The sequence below is a fragment of the Pongo abelii genome, chromosome 6 (genome assembly GCF_028885655.2).
Source record: "Pongo abelii isolate AG06213 chromosome 6, NHGRI_mPonAbe1-v2.0_pri, whole genome shotgun sequence".
In the NCBI taxonomy this organism is placed as follows: Eukaryota; Metazoa; Chordata; class Mammalia; order Primates; family Hominidae; genus Pongo; species Pongo abelii.
The window spans coordinates 46,661,084-46,685,283 of NC_071991.2; the positions used below are offsets into that span (position 1 = coordinate 46,661,084).

At 37.3% G+C, this 24,200-nt stretch overlaps 1 protein-coding gene across 3 annotated transcripts in view; it reads left to right on the forward strand.

Annotated features, from left to right (window-relative positions):
- Window positions 1-3,635: 3,635 nt before the first annotated feature.
- The window catches only part of LOC100937967 (T cell receptor gamma constant 1), a 45,049-nt gene continuing 24,484 nt past the window's right edge, over window positions 3,636-24,200 (forward strand). The window contains exons 1-4 of one of the 3 annotated variants that reach the window (XM_054559284.1): window positions 3,636-4,098; window positions 9,507-9,554; window positions 20,160-20,489; window positions 23,650-23,697. In XM_054559284.1, the coding sequence (XP_054415259.1) occupies window positions 3,801-4,098; window positions 9,507-9,554; window positions 20,160-20,489; window positions 23,650-23,697 (724 nt within the window). In that variant the 5' untranslated portion in view covers window positions 3,636-3,800. Of the gene's footprint in view, window positions 4,099-9,506; window positions 9,555-14,937; window positions 16,335-20,159; window positions 20,490-23,649; window positions 23,698-24,200 lie in introns of those variants that run through there. The other 2 variants (XM_054559285.2, XM_054559286.2) reach the window with 2 other exon arrangements.

Sequence of the window (24,200 nt, forward strand, 5' to 3'; positions counted from 1 at the left end):
GATCAATTAAATAATAATTTCTTGTTTTTCTGTTCCTGTAATTTGTGGGACTGGCCATGTAAAATAAATCTGCAGACCCCTGTGTGATCTGATGGTCAGTGTGGTGGTGGACCAGGGAATCTTGCTAAGTATCAGAACATGATAAGAAAGTAACCACAGAGCCGAAAAACATTCCTGGTGTTACCTTAAGTTATAAAGACAGAGCTTAAAATCGAGCACACATCTTATATCTATGTGAAGCAAATGAAAAAGATGAGCAGATATTAGTCTGTAAGGAAATATACCAAACTGTTAATAGTAGTTGCTTCTGGTTGGTGGGGACAAAAAGTGACTGTTTTCTCCTCTGCATTTCTTTGACACCTACTGAATCTACACTTGTCTTATTATAGGAAATAACAATGGCCCTTGTTTTTAAAATGTATTAAAAATGTTTTGTTTTAAAAGTTTGCTTCAAGGACACAGCCTCTATAAGATTCCCATTTAATGGTAACATTCAAAAGTAAGAGAATCTGAAATAAGTTTGCTCTGGCTGGTCTGTCTACAGGATAAACCTGGGTCATACGTAAGTTAGCTCTTCTCTTAGCCTAGATCCACAGCTAAGTGGATCTAGGTGATGATGTGCAGTGAGGAGCAAATGTGTTAGAACACTTGCCCCTGAGGCACCTCAAAGGCAGACTTTAGGGTTTCTCTCTTTCTCTCTCCCTCTCTGTTTTAGACCAATAAAAAATGTTTATCTTTTAGCAAGAAAATGGCTCTTTACACAAACATCTTCAGATAGTAAAACTCACACAGCAATGAGAAATCCGTTGATGCACTGAGTTAGAAAACCAGATTCACAGGATGTTTGAGTAAAGTAGCATGGGCCCCTTCCCCTGCAGTCTGCGGGTCTCAGCCGTGTGTGCAGAGCGCACTTCCTCTTGACATCTCAGACCTCAGATTTTCTCTGTGATTAGAATACCCTGTATTCAGCTGCCTTTCTGGACAAGAACTTGCAGAATGCTGCTTCTGCTGCCGGGCATCCTGGTGGCCTCCCTGTGGACATGTGAGTTGCTTTACCCAAGGGACATTTTGCTCATTGGAAGAGAGGCACAGAAAATGTGGACATTTATTTATTTTTAATTTTTACTTTTATTTTAAGTTCAGGGGTACATGTGCAGTTTTGTTATATAGGTAAACTTGTGTCATGGGGTTTGTTGTACAGATTATTTCATCACCCAAGTACTAAACCTGGTACCCATTCGTTATTTTTCCTGATCCTCTCCCTTCTCCCACCCTCCACCCTCTGATAGGCCCCAGTATGTGTTTTTCCCCTCTATGTGTCCATGTGCTCTCATCATTCAGCTCCCATTTATAAGTGAGAACATGTGATATTTGGTTTCCTGCTCCTGTGTTAGTTTGCTAAGGATAATGGCCTCTAGTTCCAACCATGTCCCTGTAAAGGACATGATTTTGTTCTTTTTATGGCTGCATAGTATTGCATGGTATCCCCATCAATCCCATTACTGAGTATATACCAAAAGGAATATAAATCATTCTGTTATAAAGACACATGCATGTGTATGTTCATTGCAGTACTGTTCACAATAACAAAAACATGAATCAACCTAAGCGTGGACATTTAAATCACACTATTTTCAGGTGGAACAAAGCCACATGGTCATTCAAGCTAAGCTGACAAATTCCACCATTACCTTGAGTTCTTCAGGAAGAAAATGTAAACTTCACACCCAAGCTTTCCCTTAATAGAGAACAAACATACCATCTTAATCAACATCAACATTTCATATTGAAAAATTTCAAAATTTTTGGTTTTTCTTTCAGATACAAGAGGAGACAATCTCATAACACAACTTGTAACATCCATCACCAAGAAAAAAGGAAATACAGCATTTCTTGAATGCCAGATAAAATCCAGTACCTTTAAGAAGAATGTATGTATACACTGGTACCACCAGAAGCCAGACCGGCCCCTAAAGCGAATTCTGTATATCTCCTCAAATGAAAATGTTGTCCATGAACAAGGTGTTAGTGAGGAAAGATATGAAGCAAGGAAATGGCAAAGTGACTTGTCCTCCAGCCTGAGAATACACCGAGTTGCCGAGGAGGATGCAGGGATATATTACTGCACCTGCTGGGACACACTCTATCAAAATGCTCCACTGTAACTGAACAAAAACACCTCCCACGCCCGCTGCACCTGTGAAAACACACACCTCCTCTTTTCTGCCTCCTAGAGGCACCTGGCTGCTGGCCACAGAGAGCTTTTCTCTGGTGCATGTGTCCTGAGCAAAGTCTGAGGAGGAGCCCAAGGGCCCAACTTCTGATGCTTCTTTCAATGAGAAACTTTATCATCCAGACTCATCCCTCTGAAGCCTGGGCTGGCTTTTGGGCTAGTTTATTGACTTTGAATGAATGAAAGAGTGCTGGAAAATACAAGACCTTTTGAGTGACAGAGACCTGGGTTTCAAATTCCTGCTGGACCACTTACTGACAGTGTGATCTAGGAAAGTTCTTAATGCCTTTTCATTCTGTTTATCCAGCTTCAGGTGGGGCTAACATTAGTCACCTCATAGAGTTGCTGAGGTCTAAGTGAGCCTCCACATATGAAAGCTTCTGACATAGTGCTCAACAAATCACTTCCTTTGTGTCCTTTCCCTTATGACTAAATCGCTGAGCTATCTCAGCTAAAATAGTGATGCTTAGAAATGTAAAAACAGGTCAGGTGCAGTGGCTCATACCTGTAATCCCAGGTGTGAGGATTGGAGGCCAGGGTGGAAGGATCGCTTGAGGCCAGGAGTTTGAGACCAGTTCAGGCAACATAGTGAGACCCTGTCTCTAAAATCATACAAAAATTAGCTGGATGTGGAAGTAGCCACTTGTAGTCCTAGCTATTTGGAAGGCTAAGGTGGGAGGATCACTTGAGCCCAGGAATTCGAGGCTGCAGTGAGCTATGATGGTGCCACTGCATTCCAGCCTGGGTTTCAGAGCTAGACCCTATCTCTAAATAAATAAATAAATAAATAAAAATAACATCTTATATTGTCCCCCAAACAACAGTAAATTATAACTTTAATTTTGAAAAACTAAAAATTATGCATGGGAAAAGACTGGAGGGTAATAAACCAAAAAAGATTTTTTCCTCCAAAATTTTGCTTCAGTCACAATAGAGTATAACGTCACAGTGTCTAAAGCAATAACTACATGAATTTTTAATATTTATCACACTGTGAAGTTTGGGGACACTTCTAATCTATAAAATGTACATAGTACTGAAAGAGGTTGTGAAATTATAATATCATTTGTTACTATACACAGTGATTATACTTTTCCTCCAATACTCATGATAATGCATAGCTACCCACAACTCTGACAAAATATGGCCAAAACAGGAGTGGAGAAAGTAACACTTAAAAAAACAATAGGAGGGAATTACTCCAAAGGGGAAGTTAACATTGACTTATTATAACAGAAGTGTTTTCACGAGATCTTCTTGGATTTGATAGTTTCTTTACACCAGAACGTGACAAATACCACTGCAACAGAACTCCCTGTGAAGGACTTTCATTGGTTCTAAAACAAACCTTTCCCTCCCTATCGCAGAGCAACAGCTGCCACTACATCTTCAGTCCTAATCTGTGCTCCCTTGTAGCATCTACTCCGACTAGCCACTGGCAATGTCAGCCTCATAGGTTTTTCTTGTCTTTGGCTTGGGTTTGTAGGTTGACTTCACTCCTTTCTTGTCCTTTGTGTCCACAGTCAACTGTTTTCAGTGCCTCTCATTTCTCTTCCTTGCTTTTCAGATGGAGACACCAAAATGCGAATATCTCAGGATCAACTCCTCCACACGCAGACAAGACAGAACAGTGGACATAAGGTGCAAGCTGTCTGGGGTTCCCCTCGAGAACACCATTGTGCACTGGTATCAACAAAAAGAAGGGGAGCCCCTGAGACGAATCCTTTATGGCTCAGCCAAAAATTACAAGCAAGACAGGCCCAATCCCGGCTTGGAGGCAGATGATAAACATGATGGTATCTTTTACCTGATCATTAACAATGTTGCCAAGTCGGATGGAGCCACTTACTACTGTACCTGCTGGGATCTCACAATGTCACAGAGTCAGAAGGGACCTGTAAGAAAATCTTCCTATGACCACCCCCTGACTGCTTTCATACTCCTGCAACCACAACAGACTCCTTAATGCTCTTGTTCATTGGTTCATAGGCTGTTTGAACAGGGAGGGCCCTTGGAACATATTTAGCCCAATGTCCCCACTTCAAATGAGGAAGCTGGGGGCACAGAGACAGCAAGTGACTTGTATCAAGCTAGTTTTAACCACTGAGGTAGGGCCACATTCTTGCATTTCAGATTCTCAGTCCAGCGCCTCGTCCTGCCTCTCTCATGGTCTTTATTGAATTTCTTTCAGCAAAATCACATCTCTTTCAAAAGGGAACTGGGACGACTATGCGTCATCTTCCTCAGTGGTACCCCTAGGCCCCAGTCAAGTGTGATATAGGCCAAACATGTGACTACCACACTGCTGAGAAGGGGACAGAGGTCAGCAGGGATGGACTTCACACTCCATCTACCCATGTTGTCTTCCCACAGCTATTTACTGCCCTTTGTTTCTATAGCTTCCTAACTGTTCTGAAATCCCTACTAATCAGAGCAGTTTCCCTGGTATGCCCATCATGCATATGGGCATGTGGGAAATAGAGATTAGCTTTTTTTCTGACTAGATTAGTAAATTCTTGTAATAGAAGGACCTGCTGAACCAAGGCTGGAATTTCCTACTCTTCACTCTGAAACCTGGAGCCAATCCCAACTGGCTGGCCATGCACTTGGTTCAAATTGGGTAGCCCTGGCCTGCTTTCTGCTTTCTTAGAGTGACCTAGGACTTGTTCATGTCCAAGGCCTTACCAGCCACACCTAGAAAACAGCAAGAACAATAGTAGCAACCATATCTATACCATTACATTATAGCTCAGTGCCTCTCTTCTTGGATGTCTGACAAGTAGCCAAAAAAATTATTGATTCCAATTCCATTCCCTTCCCCCAATCTCCGAGCATGTATTATTTTCCTCCCCAGACTTTCCTATTGCAGTAAGTGGCAACAGTATATTGTATTGTCTGATGCAATGGCAAGGGTGTTTTCTCAAGCAGATAGTGTTTTGTTGACTTCTGTGTTTTTTGTTTCTCCTAGTAATGAGAGAAGAGTGCAGAGACGCAACTATTATTGAGTTTCCTGTGATATAAGATCTGAAGGGAGGTTACAGGAGCTCTGGAAACTATGGTTTCACCTGCCAGAAAGACACCCACAAACCAGGCCCAACCCTGTGTGGTCCAATCTGAGACTGGAGTAGGCTGTCTCAACAGAGCCCCCGACCAAAACGCTACAGACCCAGTGCAGAGAACACCCAGTCTTCTCTCTAACTTATTGCAGGTTTAGAAACTCTTTGTGTTCCCCCTGACATGTGCAGGGCAATAGGCCAGCCATGACAGCAATGATTGTTATTCTGAAGTGCATGGCCCAAATGGCCCCATGGATGCTATAATCTCCTGGTGTCACTGAAAGACAAATAAAAAGAAAGTAAATTGTGAGATATGATTTGATATGCAGATTCAACTAGCCCCACTCCTCACAGATTATTTTGCTAGGTGTTGGCACTGACTACTCATTGCTTTTTAGAATATGCAAATCAACCATTTTCATCTGCTTTTTATTTCATTTGGTATGTTCTGTGATTCCTAGAAAGCAATAACCAGCGTCCTCTATATGGCCATTTGAGAAACAGATTCTCTATATTATACAGACCTAGACTATACCTAGGAACTGCGTTCCTTCCACACATATCTCTCCAACTGTGAAGTAATTAATGAACAGGGTTTGGGATCTGGAAAACTTGAACTGAAATCCTGGCTCAATTTGAACTCCCTAATTCTGTTTCCTCACATGACTTTTAATGGTAATAACCATTTATAGGGTAAAGCAGAAAGAGATAAATGCATAGTTAGTGCCTGACTCATGGTAGACACTATATTTATGAGTTTTCTTCTCTTTCACTATCAGAAAGCACAGGCTCATGGAAGGTAAGTGAAAAGGAGATTTGGGGCTTAGAGTAGAGTATTAATTTCTCAAGACATTCTTCCAGACACGAGTCTTTTATGCAAACATTTCTTGTTTGCCAAAAAGAAACAAGTGTTTCACCAGGCATGTTTGCCTGTGGGAGCAGTATCAGTTGAAAAGTATCTATAAATCTACAACATGCATAGTGGCATGTTAAATACCCCAAGTGCAAAAGAAACCCTGAAAGACTAAATCATCAGGTTAAGAATGAAGACAGGTGGCACAATTGCTAAAAGAGAGAATCTGATTGAAAGTGCAGTGACCTGGCCTTTCCCAAACACTGCTTCGGTGTTTTTAGAAACAAGTGAAGATCCACTGGACTATATTGTAACATATCTGATATTATCTAAGTGATGACATATGTGAAATCAAATTATGCTAATTTATGAAAGTAGGTGGTCCACAGATTGTCAGTATGTGATTTTTTATCTCTTGTACATGTCAGATAATGTGTTTATTTCACTTCAGACAGTGGTCTCTCTTGGAAGTGTCTTAACTTACTTCTGTACCTGATTTAATTAAGATCCATTAAAATTTCTAAAAGATAAACCAATGTGAAAAAATTGTGCAAATTATTATTTTGGTTCATGTTGGCAATCAAACCCCGAAATGAAATGTGAGATATATCTTCATATCTTTTGATGGTCTAACAAATTTGGTTGAAGCTGTTCTCTGTGAAAGTTATTATCATCAAACTTGAAAAAGTGATGCAAAACTTCAAGCAATGCAGTTATCAACTTGTGCTTTACCTCATTTGACTTACTTGTTATTTATATATTTGTTCATTCATAACCCATCTTCTTGGAAGCAGGATTTAAGTGGCCTCAGTTTAACTCAAGACATGACAAATATGGCGGCGGGGATGTGTGTGTTCCAAAACACAGGGTTAGAGGCAAAACTGCTCATCTTTATACACATTATTTAGGTTTCATTTTACGCCTTTAGTAAAACCGAACATTATGGTCTTCACATAGTTCTTTTTTTTTGTAAACTTAGTAAAGATGTTATAATTCATTACTTACTTTGTTACATTTTATTACTTAAATCTTTCATGGCTGTTGAAATGTAGACAGCTTCTGAGACTTCTGATACTTCCCCACATGGTCCTGGAATAAGGAAAAGCAGACGACAAAAACGGATTGAGTGGGCATCATCCCATCTACGACAGGTGCAAAGGGTAATTGACAGTACAAAGTAACAATAACTTATAATTTTCAGATAAAAAGACACAGAAATAAGATGTTTCCATTCTACCTTACGAAGTGAAGTCTCTCTGTCTGAATTGTTGCATAAATGATAAGAGAAAATTAACCAGTTTTTAGCATCTACTGTGTCCCAGGCTCGATTATAAATATCGTACAAAAGTCCTGGGAAATAAGTCTAATCCTCTCCATTTAAAAGATGAGGAAACTCAGGCTCTGAGAAGTGTGTGTGCCCAAAGGCACATCACCAGGAGTGCAAGAACTGGAATCTGAACCTGGGTTTTCCAATTTTAAAGTGTCTTTTTCTTCATTCCCAACTTCCTGAGATAATAATTTATTTCATAAGAATATTTTAAAAACTTGAGCAAACTTGTTAATGTTTGTTGCTGCAGCCACTCTGTCCATCTCCACCATCACTGCAACAATGCAGGTCCTGGTTGCCTCTTATTGGCTTATGGTGACCACCTATAAAACCATCTGTTTCACCCAAATTGCTGTCCTGGGGAGCACCCCTTCCTTTCTGCTTGCACATTTATCTTTCTCGAGTGCAAATGTGATCATGTCACTTTCCTCTCTAAATTTTTTAGCAAGTCCTCATTGTCTATTCTTCTTTCAAAAACATTTGTTTGAAAATACTGTAAAAATAGAAAATTTTCCACATTCTTACTTCTTAAAAATTAATGTGTTAAGTTTCTCCTACCCCATTTCCATCCCATGCCCCTTTACTCAATGGATACAATTAATCTCCTACATGTTCCTTCTGGCCACGTGTAGCTTTGTCATTTTAATTTTAATCTATTTGGACGCTGTGTTATCTGCGATGAGGTAGAGTGATATTTTTATTTTCTCAGGTAATTATTTTCCTAATGCCCGTTTCCAAACAATCCATCATTTCCTTTCAATTTAAAAATGCTGCAGCGTGTTTTAAATACGCACAAATATTTGACACATTTTCTGGAGAATTTCTGTTTTATTTGTCTGTTTCATTATTCTTACATCATTATCATATTATCTCAGTAGCTTTGTGATAAGAATTAAGATATACTATGCCAAATGTCTATTCACTGTACCATTTTTCAGAGATTGAGTGGGCGTCATTCCATCTATCACAGGTGTAAAGGGTCATTGACAGCGCCACGTAATAATTTTGAATTTTCTATTAAAAAGAAACCCTTTCCAAACATAATTTTCACCCAGCCCCATTGTCTTCTCCATTGGTTTGGGGGCTGTGAGCTGCCGTGTATGGACAAGTGCCCTATGTGACCTCATTCATACCTTCCTGAATGAGGACTCGTGGGACTTAGGCTGGAGCAGGGTGGATCTGGAGTGGACATGGAGGTCGTCAAGGCTTGTCCTCCTCAGTCCTTGCAACTGAACACCTCGTCTGTACTCAGGAGATCACACAGCTGACCCCGGCTTAAGATGGCAGATTTTTCAACATATTAGATAACTGGATTTGTTTTTTTTTTGGTCATGCCTCAGTATAATTAAAGAATGTATTATTTCATGGGAGATAGAATTCTACAAATTTCTTCTATTATTCCAGGAGAAATAATAAGTCATTGCAGAACACATTTTTTCATTTGGCATTGCCTTGGTAAAGCATCGTGTTGCCAAATGATAAAAGTGGCTTTTTGAAAGTGGAGACCTTTGTTCAAATTTCTCAAGTATATCTCCGTTGACACATTTGCATTTTCAGTTACTAAAGAGCTTCCTCCTTTCAGAAGTATCTTCCCAAATTGCTAACAGAGAGGCCCTGGTGTTTGTGGGAATAGAAGGGCTTTTCCTTTGATGTACTCTCAAAGCAATTTCAACACAATTGAACACCTGGAAACTAAAAAAAAAAAAAAAAAAAGACAATTCTCTGAATACTTTTCCTGGTAATTTAGAAAAGCAGTGGGTTGACCCATTAAGCCTGCTGTTTTCTCTTCCTGCTTTTTTTTTTTTTCCATTTCCCTTTTCTGTTGGTGCTTTTCAAGAATTACCGCCTTAGAAGAAAACAGGCAATTGATGAGGAAAAATTACAAACTATCACATGTCACAAAACCTATATTCAAGGACTTCCAAAAAGCCAGAAGATGAAATTGCTAGTTCAAAGTTGTTGGATTGCTAGTCATGTCACGAGGATCAGAAGGCTGAGATTTTTGTAGAAGTTTAGACCAGTGTGATACCACTGGTTGGTTCAAGATATTTGCTGAAGGGACAAAGCTCATAGTAACTTCACCTGGTAAGTAACTTTTTTTTCTGTTTTTATCCCAGTAATGAAAAACTGATAGATGCTTTTTAGAAAAAAATGATCAACCTTATCTGAATATGTCACATTCCTGGCCTCAGTATAAGAACAGCAATTTTGCAGGTTAGCTGAATATGGAAACAAAACGATTTTGTACATGATATCTTCCCTTCCCTGTCTGTAAGCAGACTAAAATTCTACTTTAAGAATACACACACACACACACACACACACACACACACACACACACACAAAGTAGACTCTGGCAAGAAATTAAAATGTTTTGAGGACCATGTCTATACACCATTGGTGTAAGTCCTTGGTCCAAGTTACTTTTTTGTTGGTCTTTTAAGTGAGAGACATAAAAATGGAGTTTTATTAATTACGTCTTCTCTGTATTTTGAGATATAACAGTGCTCCCTTCTTCTGCTAGCCTGCCAAACCCATGTTATTGATTTTGATCTCATCCTGAGAAATAGCATAGAAAAAAATTACTTCTTACAGTAAATTACTATAGAAGGTCAATACATCCCACTTATTAGTGCTCTAGTTTCTTTGAGGGAGGCTGAAGTCAGTCAAAATTTATGCAATTGGGACTCTTGTTATATCACCTGGAAATGGCCCAGTTTAATGGAATTTGTAAGTTCAACCAGCCATGTCAGCTCCAAGGTCAATGAAAAGAGTCTTCATCATTTTACATCTTCATTTGTTCATTCATCCTCTCAGCAAATATTTATTAAAAACAGTTTTTGTTCTTGATGCTGGAGATAAAAGGGCAAAGAAGACAGTCTCAAAACTCAAAAGCTGCCAGCCTGGCAGATAAGTATCCTAGATTCTGGCTTGGTTGAGCCCTGTCCACGTTCTTTGGCCTGTGGCTGCCAGAGAAGCAGAAGGTCTTGTGTTCATGAGCTCATTTTCTTTCTTAATTTATGTAGCAGTTATTGCTTATAAGATCTATGTATTGTGTTTGGTGGGAGGATTTGATAAAATGACCCAATATTGTCTAAAATAAGGAGAAAATTAATATTAGTAAAGTTTATTGAGAGCCAGACACCATGCTAAATAGTTTCAGTGCTTTATCTCCTTCCTTATCAGACCTATGCAGGAGATCCTCTTAGTCCCATTTCACAGATGAGGAAACTGAGGCCTAGAGAAGATCAGTTACTTTCTTAAAGTCACATGACTAGTCGCTGTGGCAAAGTCTGGGATCTATGTAAGCTTGTCTATTCCAAAGTGCCTGGTCTGGACCCTTATGTGATATTTAGAAATATTGTCATATTTTTATACTTTGAATATTTCCTCTTCTGTAGCTTGACCCTATGAATGGACTCTTTAGTTAACTATTTTTCTAGTAACAACTCCCAATTTGCATTACTATTTGTGTATTAATACAATTCTTCTACTTCTAATTATGGCACTGAAATGACCTCTCTCTCTTCCAAAAAGTCATATGGAGTATGCATTTATTAAATACTCAAAATATAATTTTTAGGGTATTTCTATAGAATGAGTCATTTTGACATCATTCCACTCAGTTGTCTTTCTGTATTGGCATCAAATTTGCTAGATATGTTGGAACTGATGTAGGAACTATCGCAGCTATGCTATATTGCAGTGCTAAGTTGCATAACTCAGAGCTGCCTCGGATTCTCTGTTGAGTAGCACACGACTTAATTCAATGAAACTGTATAGATATTTTCAAGTCAAAAGTAGCAGTCTTTCAGCAATGAATCATCATTAAGAATTCATACTTTGTAACAACTCATCTGGTATTCTATCAGTGAGAACTGGATTCTAAAAAGAAGTTACTTTATTTATTTTTATTTTTATTTTTTTGAGATGGAGTCTCACTCTGTCACCCAGCTGGAATGCAGTGGCATCATCTCTGCTCACTGCAACCTCCACTTCCCAGGTTCAAGAGATTCTTCTGCTTCGGCCTCCTGAGTAGCTAGGATTACAGGCCCCCACCACTACGCCCAAATAATGTTTTTTTTTTGTTTTGTATTTTTAGTAGAGATGAGGTTTCACCATGTTGACCAGGCTGGTTTTCAACTCCTGAGCTCAAGTGATCCACCTGCCTTAGCCTCCCAAAGTGCTAGGATTACAGGCATGAGCCACTGTGCCTGGCCAAAAAGAAGTTACTTTAGAATCAATCTAGATACCCATCCCTCCATACATATGAATCACAAAATACCTAGAAATCATATTGAATATCTATTTATTAAACGTCAAACATAAGAATCCTATTGTTGTCTCTCTTTGAAAATTAAGGAAATATTAACTCTAAATTACACTTAAGACAGTGTATACAAGAAAACTTTTTAGGGAAGATTTAAAAGATTCAGGCAAAATCATGAGAAAAGGTAAAATTCAGACTCTCTAATGTATGTGATACAAGGAGAGAATGTACATAACCCAAAGTGCCCAGGGCAGGGTGAGGTCAGTTCTTAAATTCCTGATTACATTCAGATCCAGTGTGATTTTGTTTGAACTTCGTCTTGACTTAACGTCAGCAGGGCCAATTTTTATGTATTTATGTAAATATTGAAAAAAATGTTGGCACAATTTTAAGACAAACACAAAGGGAGATTCTTATAAAGGCTTCTCAGGTGGTGGGCAAGAGTTGGGCAAAAAAATCAAGGTATTTGGTCCCGGAACAAAGCTCATCATTACAGGTAAGTTTTCTTTAAATTTTGCAATGTAAAGAAGGGATGGGAGGCTGGCAGGCAGGAGCTGGCTCAGAATTCTAGGATTCCCTCCTGGTTTGGTCACTAATCATGGTGAAATCTCCAGAGAGGTCAGGTTCATGCCTTAGGAGTCAGAACTTTTCCTGCCCTCGCATGGGAGACATTACTAAGGAGCTTAGACCAACTGCAAATCTCTAAATGATGGAGGCCTTATGTTCCATTGGTATCTCTCTGTTGAAAGTTTTGTGAACAAGTTTAGTTTAGAGATTTTATTTCTTCAATTCTAAAGATAACCAATGGAAAAAAGTAAAAAAAAAAAAAAAAATCAGCTACCCTCCTCATTTGGTCACCGAAAGATGAAATATTTGATAATTTGACCAAAGAATGGTTAATATCAAATGTCAAAATATTTCTCGGTGTGACCATATTTAGAAGTGACATAAGCAGCATTTATTGTTATTTAAATCAGTCCAATGAGTTTGTTTATTATTTGTTAGCTTAAGCTTAAAGATGTAATTTTGCCTGGATGAGAGAAAACATCTCATAAAGATACTCTTAGTCTGTTAGATCCACTGAAATGAAAGTTTTCAGAGAATTTTCACAAAGTTGATAAAGCATTGAAAAAAATGAAAGCAGTTTTATATTTTTATTTCCTTAGTGGTTGAGATCTTATGATAAAATGAACTTACAAGTTAAAAAGTGACCTTCCGATTCTCTTTCATCCAATTGACTTAATGAGAATTGTAGCAAGCAAATTCACAATTTGTAATTTTCTGAGAAGTGATTTTTCAGGAAAGTGTGGTGCAGGAAAAGGTATGGACTTTGTTTCTCGACTCTTGGGGCTAGCACTTTCTATGTAACTCCCTTTTAGGAAGTGTATTTTGATTTACCAATTGTTCAAATTATAAAAATGCTGGTTCATTATAGAAAAATTGGAAAACACAAAAATAAGCAAAAAATTATGATTTGATATTGACCCTCATCACATTATCATTTTGTTATATTTTTATTTAAACATTTTTCTCTGCTTTTTGTTTGTTTGTTTCACAAAGTTGGAATCATACTAGATACACAATAATAGATCTGGGTTTTTCACTTCACACTACTTCATAAACATTCTTTTCAAATGTCCTTAATATTTTTCAATACCAGAACAAAGTTGAAACTTCTGTTTTCAAGTTGATCTGTACAATGAAGATAATGGAGATTATTTATCTACAGTGGATGTTGTAAAGATTAAATGAAATTAAATATAGAAATTACCTACCAGAATGCCTGGCACTTGGTAGGTGATAGAAATGTTATTTCCTCTTCCAGAATTCAAGTTACTACCCATGAGAGGTCTTTATACACTCAGGAATACAGATAAATGTATCAACCCCCATCTATTCAGCAGCTCACTTCAGAACAAATATCACTCTTTGTAAAATGCTTTCTATGTCTAAAAGACTAATTGTACCTGCTTCTAAAAGTAATTAGAATGTTTTACGTATTATCTCAAATATGATCTACCTGAATACAAGGTGATTTTTCATTTTCAAGAGAAAATTTATATAAGTTTAAGAAAATGTGTATTTTCCCCTCCTCCAACTTGAATATGTAAATTTATAGGGCTACAGGTAAACAGTCAAATGTCTACCTATAACATTTAATTTCTTACCTGGAACGTACTTTCAAAGTTAAAAATTATATCAACATCAATATCAGTTGAGAAATATTGCCTTTGTTGCCCTTATACTTCATTAAAACTTTTGTTTTGATGCTTCACATGCATGTAAAGCATCTATCTCAGAGCAACTTTCTAAGGCATCTCAGGTCAAAGCATCCACTTTGGAATCCTCTTATGATGGTGTCCCTGAATATTTTATTCTAAGAAACAATTATTCACTCACAAAATAAAAGGACATATTTTTTTCTGATTTATTCTGTTATTCTACATTTGTATGAAGTAAAAACTACAGAGACCTTAGCCCCAAGTAATAATGACCAAATCTATGATAAATTTCTTTGCCTTTTTTTTTCTTTTACCAGTGCTGTTCCCAAAACTAGCATTCATTGAGTTCATTTCATGTTGGTATCTTGTCCAGTTAGTCCTTCTGGATCAAAACAGAGTATTAGAAGAACATTTTTTAATATGAGAAGTTACACAAAGACTGTACCATACATAAGACACCTCCCCATGTTGAGAGAGAAAATTTTGGGAAAAAAAGCCTCATTTTAAGTTCTGGCACTTTCTATCTAAATTTAGTATGTAGGTGTCCCTATCACAGAGCCAGGATTTGCGAACATATTCTCCATTCCTTGTGTCTTATTTGAGCTTGACCTTACAAAACAAACAACTCCTGGGAGCAAAAGAGAAACATGCTAAATGCACAAACTCTTTGTTATTTATTTAAGCTACCTGTTTCCAAAATCTATTTGAGAAGACCCAAATTAAAAGACACAAGCACAGTCAGACCATTACATAAATACAGATGATCTAAAGCCTTAAGGAAAGGAGAAGGAAAAAGGCCTCTGATTACCTAACAAGGAGCACAGTTTAAAATTTTATGCTCAAAGGAAGGAGAAAAAGGTAGGGGAATACATACATCTTACTAACTGATAAAAAGAAGCACACCAAATTTTCAAATATCATATTTTCTGCTATTAATTGGAAAAAGACTTCAATGCATGAGTCCTTTAGAAGGGAATGGAAGAGTGGGCATTGCCTTCAACCTCCATTTTGGAAAATGAAAGGAATGGTCATGAAAAACCCACCGCATATTACCACTGCATCAGTGCTATGGGCATCCTGACACTTAATGAAATGCATAGATGGTGATGCTCAGCAGACATGGTCAGGCAGATAACATGTAGTGATCTAAAGTGACAACAGAGAGATGGATTTGAGGACCAGGCCTCCTGCCATTTTTCTACCCATTCTCCCTTGAATGGTCAAGCCAGGTGTTTCAAGCTGGACTTTGGCATAAAACTAGACAGAAGTCAGTTTGAGGCTGAAGTTTCTGGTGAAAATTGGAAGGCAAATAAGTTGTGCTGCTGATTAGAAAAAGGCTCACTTGTTTTGAAAAACACAAGGGAAGAATTTCCATATACTGACTGCTTATATTAGACTTTAGCCGATGTTCCCTTTGATTTTCTTAACACGGCAGATAAGGCAAATGATAGCCAAGTAAAGATTGAGCACGTGGAAGGCATGTTTCTTGTGATGATGGGGACGATGGCTTTGAGAATCCCAGAGCAAAGTGGAATGCAAACAGAGGAACTGAGAAATTATTCTTCCTGCTTAATTGCTATGGATTTAACTGCCACTCCAAAATGCTGAATTTTTTTTAGTAAGGGCAGTGCTTGGTCCTATAGAGTTAAAATGTCATGTCAAGGCACACAATCATAGCAAACAGATTGCTAATCATAACAATGATGATGACATCATCATCATAATCTCTTATATTTCCATAGCATTTTTTTTTAGAGACAGGGTCTTCCCCTGTTGCCCAGGCGGGAGTGCAGTGGTGTGATCAAGGCTGACTGCAGCCTCAAACTCCTAGGCTCAAGTGACCCTCCTGCTTCAGCCTCTCCAGTAGCTGGGCCTACAGGCATGCACATCATGCTCAGCTAATGCTTTTTTTATTTTTAGTAAATATGGGGTCTCACTAGGTACTGTGTTGCCCAGGCTGGCCTCAAAATTCTGAGCTCAAGCAATCCTCCCACCTCAGCCTCCCAAAGTGCTGGGATTATAGGCACAAGCCACTGCACTGCGACCAATAACATTTTAATCAAATTGCTTTTTTATATCTTGTTTCATTTTGGTTTCACTTCAGTACCGGTAGCGATGTTGAACTGATTTTGAAACATCACTGTTTTTAGACAAATAAAACACCAAAAGCTTTAAGTTATTTGATTTGTGGAGTAACAGAACTTGTTATGAGCAAAAATGAACCAGGACTGGAACCCTGGTCTTTTGAGAATCCCAGACCACCAGAATTTGAAGAACTCAGGGAAACTGAATTAGAGTTTTTGATATGGACTGAATCACTGTGGAATTATTATAAGAAACTCTTTGGCAGTGGAACAACACTTGTTGTCACAGGTAAGTATCAGAAGAATACAACATTTCCAAGGTAATAGAGGGAAGGCAAGAAATGATTAAGCTGGAATAATGTAATAATGTTTAGAAAAAAAGATGAACTGGATGGGGATTTGATGTAGAAATCTTAGGAGAGACTTTAAAACAAATGCTCACACTAAAAGGGAACATAGATAACATTGCACAAATATCATAATAGGATTTGGCTTTGTGCATATATGGACTTCTATAAAGTGCTCATATATAATGTATGAAATGATCTCATTAAAATGTTAGGCCCTGAGACCAAATGTATTATGACAGGTAAGTTTGTGATAGACTCTATAAAGTGGACATACATTCATCTCTGATGGTCAAAGATATGTTGACTCTTGTTGTGAAAGAACCCGGGTGTTGGAGTCAGGTCCACCTGGAACTCTGGCTCCACTACTCACTGCTTAGTGAAATTGAGTGATTATTCTCTGGCCTCAGTTTTCTAATCCATAAAATGGGATAACAGTATGAATTCAGCAGGGTTGTATAAGAATTCCACAAGATAGTGTGAATTAAGTATTTGGCACATTGTCCAACCCAAAATATGTGCCCAACAAACGTTCTCTGGATTCACATGTAAAGAGAAAATGGGATCTACTATGGAGACTTGCTCTCAGCCCATCAAATTTACAGAACAGCAATTCTCCAGAGGATTCAGCTGTACTTCTAACTGCTCAAATGGAAGGTTATCTTAACATCAGCTCACACACACAAAAATTGAACTTATGGATTCGTTTCCTGTTAGCAGACTTTTTAATCACTTGGCAAAAACATTGTATTAAGATGTCTATTTTTTATCTTTGTTGTTCTATGTGGTTTACTTAATCCTTTATCTTAATTGATATCATTTCTAACACCAACATATTGGTCCTAAGACTTATAGCGAATTAGTTTAGGGTTCTGTTCATACGTCTCAGGAAAAAATGGTTAAAATCTTACCAAAAATGGTCGAGATATCAAATCAATTAAATCCAGTTGGAAACGTCGTAAATCTGAAATACATATTTAAACATAAAATGGCTATAACTATTTAACTAATGAAAAAATAAGAAATAGAGAACACTTAAATAAATATCCATATGTAGATTTGATATATCATACCGTCTATAAAAAATGTAGTCGATATTTGGTAAATTTACAATGTTGCATTTTAATAAATACAAACAACTTAGGCAATTTAACTCAAATATACTATTTGATTATGCAAATAAATGTACATAAATGAATCCAACAGGTTTATTATTTTACATAAATAAAATATACAAATTCTATTTGTTATTGAAGTAAGTAAAAATGTACCATACTTGACCATAAAAAACACTCTTAATATGTACATTTTAAAAGTAGTATTTTTAAAAATCATGTGAGAGGATGATCCAGAATATCGGCCCTTACCATGTATAATCAAGTATGCTATTTAATGATTCGTTAACTATTACATTGAGAAAGTTATGGAAGTTCCAGATGCATTTTGTCCTGAAAAGAATGAAACTTAAAGAATCTAGCTAAAGAAAGGGGACAAGAGGCAATGAATGCTGTGATACCATACAGAAAATGTCCAAGTTTATCATTTGATTTTTAATTTCTTTAGTACAATGAATTAGAAGTATTTCCATGAAGAGACTCTAGTTCCTAGGATGAAAATTAGATTGGAAAATATATTGACTAGAGACTAAAATTATATAAATATAATGTGCAATTGAAAAATTAATCTTATATTTTATAACATGCTTTTAAAATTAGAAGCAAACTATATAATGGAGAAATATACACTGTCTCACAAGTGTAACAAGTAAAATACTATTTGCACTAAAAGCAAAGAGTATGAAATTAAGATGAGCACATTATGCCTAATTAAATTTATAGCGTGCTCAAAAATTAATATTTCTGTATATGTTTACTAATTTTGTATGAAAATCAGAAGCTTTGCTACACAAACAGAAATTATCAAGATTGTTTTCTTTTCTTCTCAAATGAGAAATTTAATTCTTATTTTCTTAAGAAATTGTTCAATTATTAAACTCACTTCAAACCAGCCAAAGCATTGGAGTTTCAATTGGAAATCAAAATAGAGAGAATTGTAACATTTATAATTTCAGTTAGTAGATTAAAAATACATGTATAACCCATTAACATTCCAGATTCAAGTGTTTACAAAGGGCCTTTGTAAACATATAATGCTTTGTTATGTATCTTGACCCTATGCCTATAAGAAGCTCTGAAATCATGACTTTTAATAGAGCAATTACATATACGTTTTATTCAGCAGGCTAAGACGAAGAGAATAATGGAGCTTTAAAACAGTTAAGCAGCATATAGGACAGATACAAATTCTGGGAGAGACATAAAGAGTCAAAATATAGATACACTGATTTACATAGACCTTCTCATTAATGGGGTAAATTTATATAAAAACTAGTATAAAAAATACACCCCTGGTGCATTCTTAGTCATTCTTAAACTTCAAATGAAATTCCAAAATAAAATGTGCTTTTGGTGAATACTTTCTAAAGCAAAACAAAATTTTGATAAGTGCATTACTGCATAAGATTAACACAAGAGTATTTCTGAAAATAATCAATAAAAAATTTAAATAAGAGTATTGGAAATGTTGCCATTTTGTTTCTAAATTCGAGAGATGGTGAATAATCTGGAGGTACAGCTGTAAATACTGCTGCATCCCAAAACTTGGAGGGTGCAGATGTGAAATTGAGATGTTATATAAAGTTAGATATTAACTGGGGGAACTGCGCATGGCATACACATTGAAGCTACACAGTCAACTTGATAGACAGTGTGTACATGTGGAAGTAGATTCTCTTTAAAACAAGTGACTGTGTATGTTAAAAATAAAAGTGAACAAAGTGGCTAGGCATGGTGGCTCACACCTATAATCCCAGGATTTGGGAGGCTGAAGCAGGCAGATCACTTGAGCTCAGGAGTCTTAAACCAGCCTGGTCAATATGGTGAAATATGTCCCTAGAAAAAACAAATATTAGCCAGGCATGGTGGTGCATACCTGTAGTCCCAGCTACTTGGGAGGCTGAGGTGGGAGGATCACTTGAGCCTGGGAAGTTAAGACTGCAGTGAGCTATGATCGTGCTGCTGCATTCCAACCCGGACGACAGAGCAAGCCCCAGTCTCAAAAAAAAAAAAAAAAATTCTGACATTTATTCATATGGGAAATAAGATAAATAATAAGATAAATATGGTGCATTGCAGATTTAGTTAAATGAAGAGTGGGAGTACACAAAATTGCAGAACATGAGAATGTGTCTTATTTGACCAAAGAACATAAGTTACAAAGGATGGAAAAGGGAAGGGGGAAAAGGACCAAAGAGTCTCATCTGTAGAGACATCATTAAAGTTTTCTGACCTTCTTCCACTTTCCCCTGCCATCCACTTTGAAAACCTGCTTCATTATGATGAAACAAAAGAGATTAAAAAATAAAATAAATATGCTCATGAACGTTGGAAGCCCTGGTAGGAGGCAGTTAAAAATCACACTCATCACAGCATGTGCAGAATAAACAAGGGCCAAGTTTTCATCCAGCATCTGACGCTTGAGAGCTGTGACTTTTGGCAAGTTATTTAATGTCTTGATCCTCTTTTCAACATCTGTAAAATAGCACAATAATACGTACTGTGCATCCTATCCTGGATGAAAGGCCGCGGTGGACACCAGCTCAATGGCACCTTCTCTTTTTATGGTTATGTACTAGGCCACTTCAAACCGTGCAATGTGTGTGCTTCTCTAATGATTCTTTTAAATTCATATTTCATTTCTCCCTATAGATAAACATCTTGATGCAGATGTTTCCCCCAAGCCCACTATTTTTCTTCCTTCAATTGCTGAAACAAACCTCCATAAGGCTGGAACCTACCTTTGTCTTCTTGAGACATTTTTCCCGGATGTTATTAAGATACATTGGCAAGAAAAGAAGAGCAACACAATTCTGGGATCACAGGAGGGGAACACCATGAAGACTAACGACACATACATGAAATTTAGCTGGTTAACGGTGCCAGAAAAGTCACTGGACAAAGAACACAGATGTATCGTCAGACATGAGAATAATAAAAACGGAGTTGATCAAGAAATTATCTTTCCTCCAATAAAGACAGGTATGTGTTTACACATATCATCTCTCAGAACACTTCCTTGAAAGGGAATGCTGCATTTTTTCCTTTCAGTATTAATGAAAAACAAACATAAATCTTTCTTAAATGTTGTTACATTTAATGGTAGCATAAATGCCCTGCTACTTTTCTATAGAATTAAAATGGTATAGGCTTTGGAGAAAACAAAATTGAAAAAGTTACTGAAGGTTTCTCAGCCTCAGCTCCATTATACAAAATAAGAAAGTCATATGCTGATTTTTAGGGTTGTTAGATGGATTAAAGAAACAACATATACAGAATCATCTAGCAACATGACACATGGTAAATGCTCAAAAAGAGCCCTCCCTTCTTTTGATGACTTGATCGGGAAATAAGAACAAATATACATCTTTCAGGAATGTTCTACTGAAGCAGGAGAGTCACTCACCTCAATCTTGCTACCCACAAAGTTTAACCTAAAAACGACGGGTTTATTGTTGACAAAATGATGTTTATCTGTTGTTGACAGAACGATGTTTATCTAAAAACATTTCCAATTTTCTATTTCCTTTGCTGAGACACAAAGGGGAGGCAAATGTGCAAAGCTTGAGGGTAGTCTTACCACTGTGCTTAAGTGTTCTGATTTTTCTAGTGATCAGGGCAAAATAAAAAGTGTAGTAAGTTCCAGGGCAGTGAATATAATACAGGAGAGAAGTTACAGTTTTATAATGTGTTTTACTTTACACTAAATTCTAAAAGCAAAAAGTCTTCTTTTTTTTTTTGACGGAGTTTCACTCTTGTTGCCCAAGCAGGAGTGCTGTGGCATGATCTCAGCTCACTGCAACCTCCACCTCCTGGGTCCAAGCGATTCTCTTACCTCAGCCTCCCGACTGGCTGGGATTGCAGGTGCCTGCCACCACACCTGGCTAATTTTTGTATTTTTAGTAGAGATGGGGTTTCACCATGTTGGCCAGGCTGGTCTCAAATTCCTGACCTCAAGTGATCCACACACCTCGGCCTCCAAGTCCTGGGATTATAGGCGTCAGCCACTGTGCCCGGCCAAAAAGTAAAATGTCTTTCATGCGCTTCCCAAGGCAGCAACGTTAAGGAGGACACTTCTCTTAATGTCATTCTACAGTAGATTTCTAATGCTCTTTCTTGAAAGTTTGTTTTTCTGAGAAAAGCTAAAAATATAACATGGAAGTGATCATATTATATAATCAATGAAGTGCTTTTCAAGGAGATGAAACTAATCTGGTCCACATTTGCAACCAACGTTGATTGAGAGAGAGAGAACTCAGGATACACTTAGAGATTTTATTATGGGGAATAGTTTCTTTATTCTTTTTACCTCAATCAATGCATGGAAATAAATGATAGTCATTTTCATTTATCTTTTAATAAATGAAGTCACCATGAGGAAAATAAAAAGACATTGAAAACCCATTAAAGTCAGCCCTTAAAGATATTTGGACATGCAGACTTGATAACTAACATTTGCATTTGTGAGACTTACCCAAAGCCCATACCTCAAGTCCATTTTTTTAGAATTCATGAAATAAAGATCTCAGTGAGTGCATAAAATTGCACACCAGAATCATATCCGTATAGACAAGAACACATCTAGTAGAAAAATAATAAACCAACACACCAATGCGACTCTGTTTTCTTCTGTTTTAAAATATGTTGTCTTTGTTTGCATGTTTGCTTCTTCATTTTTTTTTTTAAACATCACAGATAAATTCAACTCTCACCTCAGGTTTTGTTGAGAGAACTGTCAATGTGACTTGGCCTCTCGCTTTCTAGTCCCAGAAAGAATTGCACCGAAATGCAGAGCTCCTGTAATAAAAATGACCATTTGCTGAGAGTAATTAACATACTGAAAGAGATTTTCTTAGAGTACACAATGGTGACATTATATTGTCTCTTTATAAATTACTTTCTGTCTATTTCTGTGGATTATTTCTACAAAGTACTTTTCATACGTCCAATTTGTTTTCTTCCGCTACAACTACTGTCTGAATACTGGCTCTGCTACTCACTGATATGACTCTCGGCAAGTTGCCTGCACTTTTTAAACTTTATTTCCTCATTCAGAACATGGGGCCATACATAATACAACTCACTTAAGTGTTATTGGGGCATTAAACAAAAAATGCATGGGAAGCATTTAACATGGTGCCTGACACAATAATGAGCACTCAGTAGATGTTAGCTTTTATTAATATGGTTGTTGTTATGTCCAGAAACACTATACCTCCAGAAAATCATTTGTACTTGCTGGGGACATTGGGGATAAGCATGATTTGGAAAGGAATGACTGCTTTTTTTGCTTAGATGAGAAATTTTTCTAAGCCAGACTCCTTCAAACATGTAAGATTCTGTTGTGGATTCTAGGACTGAAAGAATTCTTGGCCGAGTGTGGTGGCTTATCCCTGTAATCCCAGCATTTTGTAAGGACAAGGCAGGAAGACTGCTTGAGCCCAGGAGTTGGAAACCAGCCTGGGCAACATGGCGAAACCCTGTCTCTACAAAAAATAGAAACATTAGCTCGGAGTGCTGACATGTGCCTGTACTCCCAGCTACTCAGAAGGCTGAGATGGGAGGATCTCCTGAGCCTGTGGAGTTTGAGGTTTCAGTGAGGCATGATGACACCGCACTATACTCCACTCCAGCCTGGGTGACAGTGAGACCCTGCCTCAAAAAACAAAAAACAAAAAACAAAAAACAAAAAAAAAACAGGCAAACAAACAGACAAAACAAAATTAATCTTTTTGCTGATCTCATGTCAGCAGTGTGTGTTGAAGGCTATAAAGTAGCCATTTGTTCAGTTTATTTTTCCATTGAACAAGTATTTATCAAAAACATACTTTGTGGCAGTCACTGTGCTAGGAGCTATGAATACAGAAGGAAAAGCAAATGCTCTTGGATACTACACTCCAGTTGTGATAAAAAGGAAAAAAATGTATTCTTCACAAACTTCAACATCTTGATGTGCAAAAACATAATATATTAATTAGATCTACCTAACTACATAGAATTAGACCAATTGTTTCTGGAATTGTGGGCTCATATTTTTAATAACTGTCCTCCTGCCTCGCTGTCGACAGGTTTTATAAATATTCATTTAATTACACACACACACACACGAACAATTGACTAGTACTTGCTCTCATTCTTCTAGATGTCATCACAATGGATCCCAAAGACAATTGTTCAAAAGATGCAAATTGTAAGTTTTTGTGTTTTTTACTTCCTCCTGATCATTTTAAGTTTTGAACTTTTCTGGCTTCAAAAATCAGGGAATGGATTTTGCTAGGTTGGATGCTGCAGAATGGACCTAGTGATATTTTAAATTAGTCCTTCATTTTCTAGAAGTTGTATTAAGAAAGTAAACTACTGCTTTGGGGTATGAGATGACTGTAAATTAGAGGGTACAGTGGTATAGTGATATGCTTTTAATTATTTCAAAAAACAGATTTTATTCATCCATGTGTCTTTTTTTTGGACAGTCGTGCTCTGTCACCCAGGCTGGAGTGCAGTGGCAGGATCTCAGCTCACCACAAACTCTGCCTCCCGGCTTCAAGTGATTCTCCTGCCTCAGCTTCTCGAGTAGCTAGGACTACAGGCACTTGCCACCATGGCCAGCTAATTTTTGTATTTTTAGTAGAGTTGGGGTTTCACCATGTTGGCCAGGATGGTCTCAAATTCCTGACCTCGTGATCTGCCCCCTCG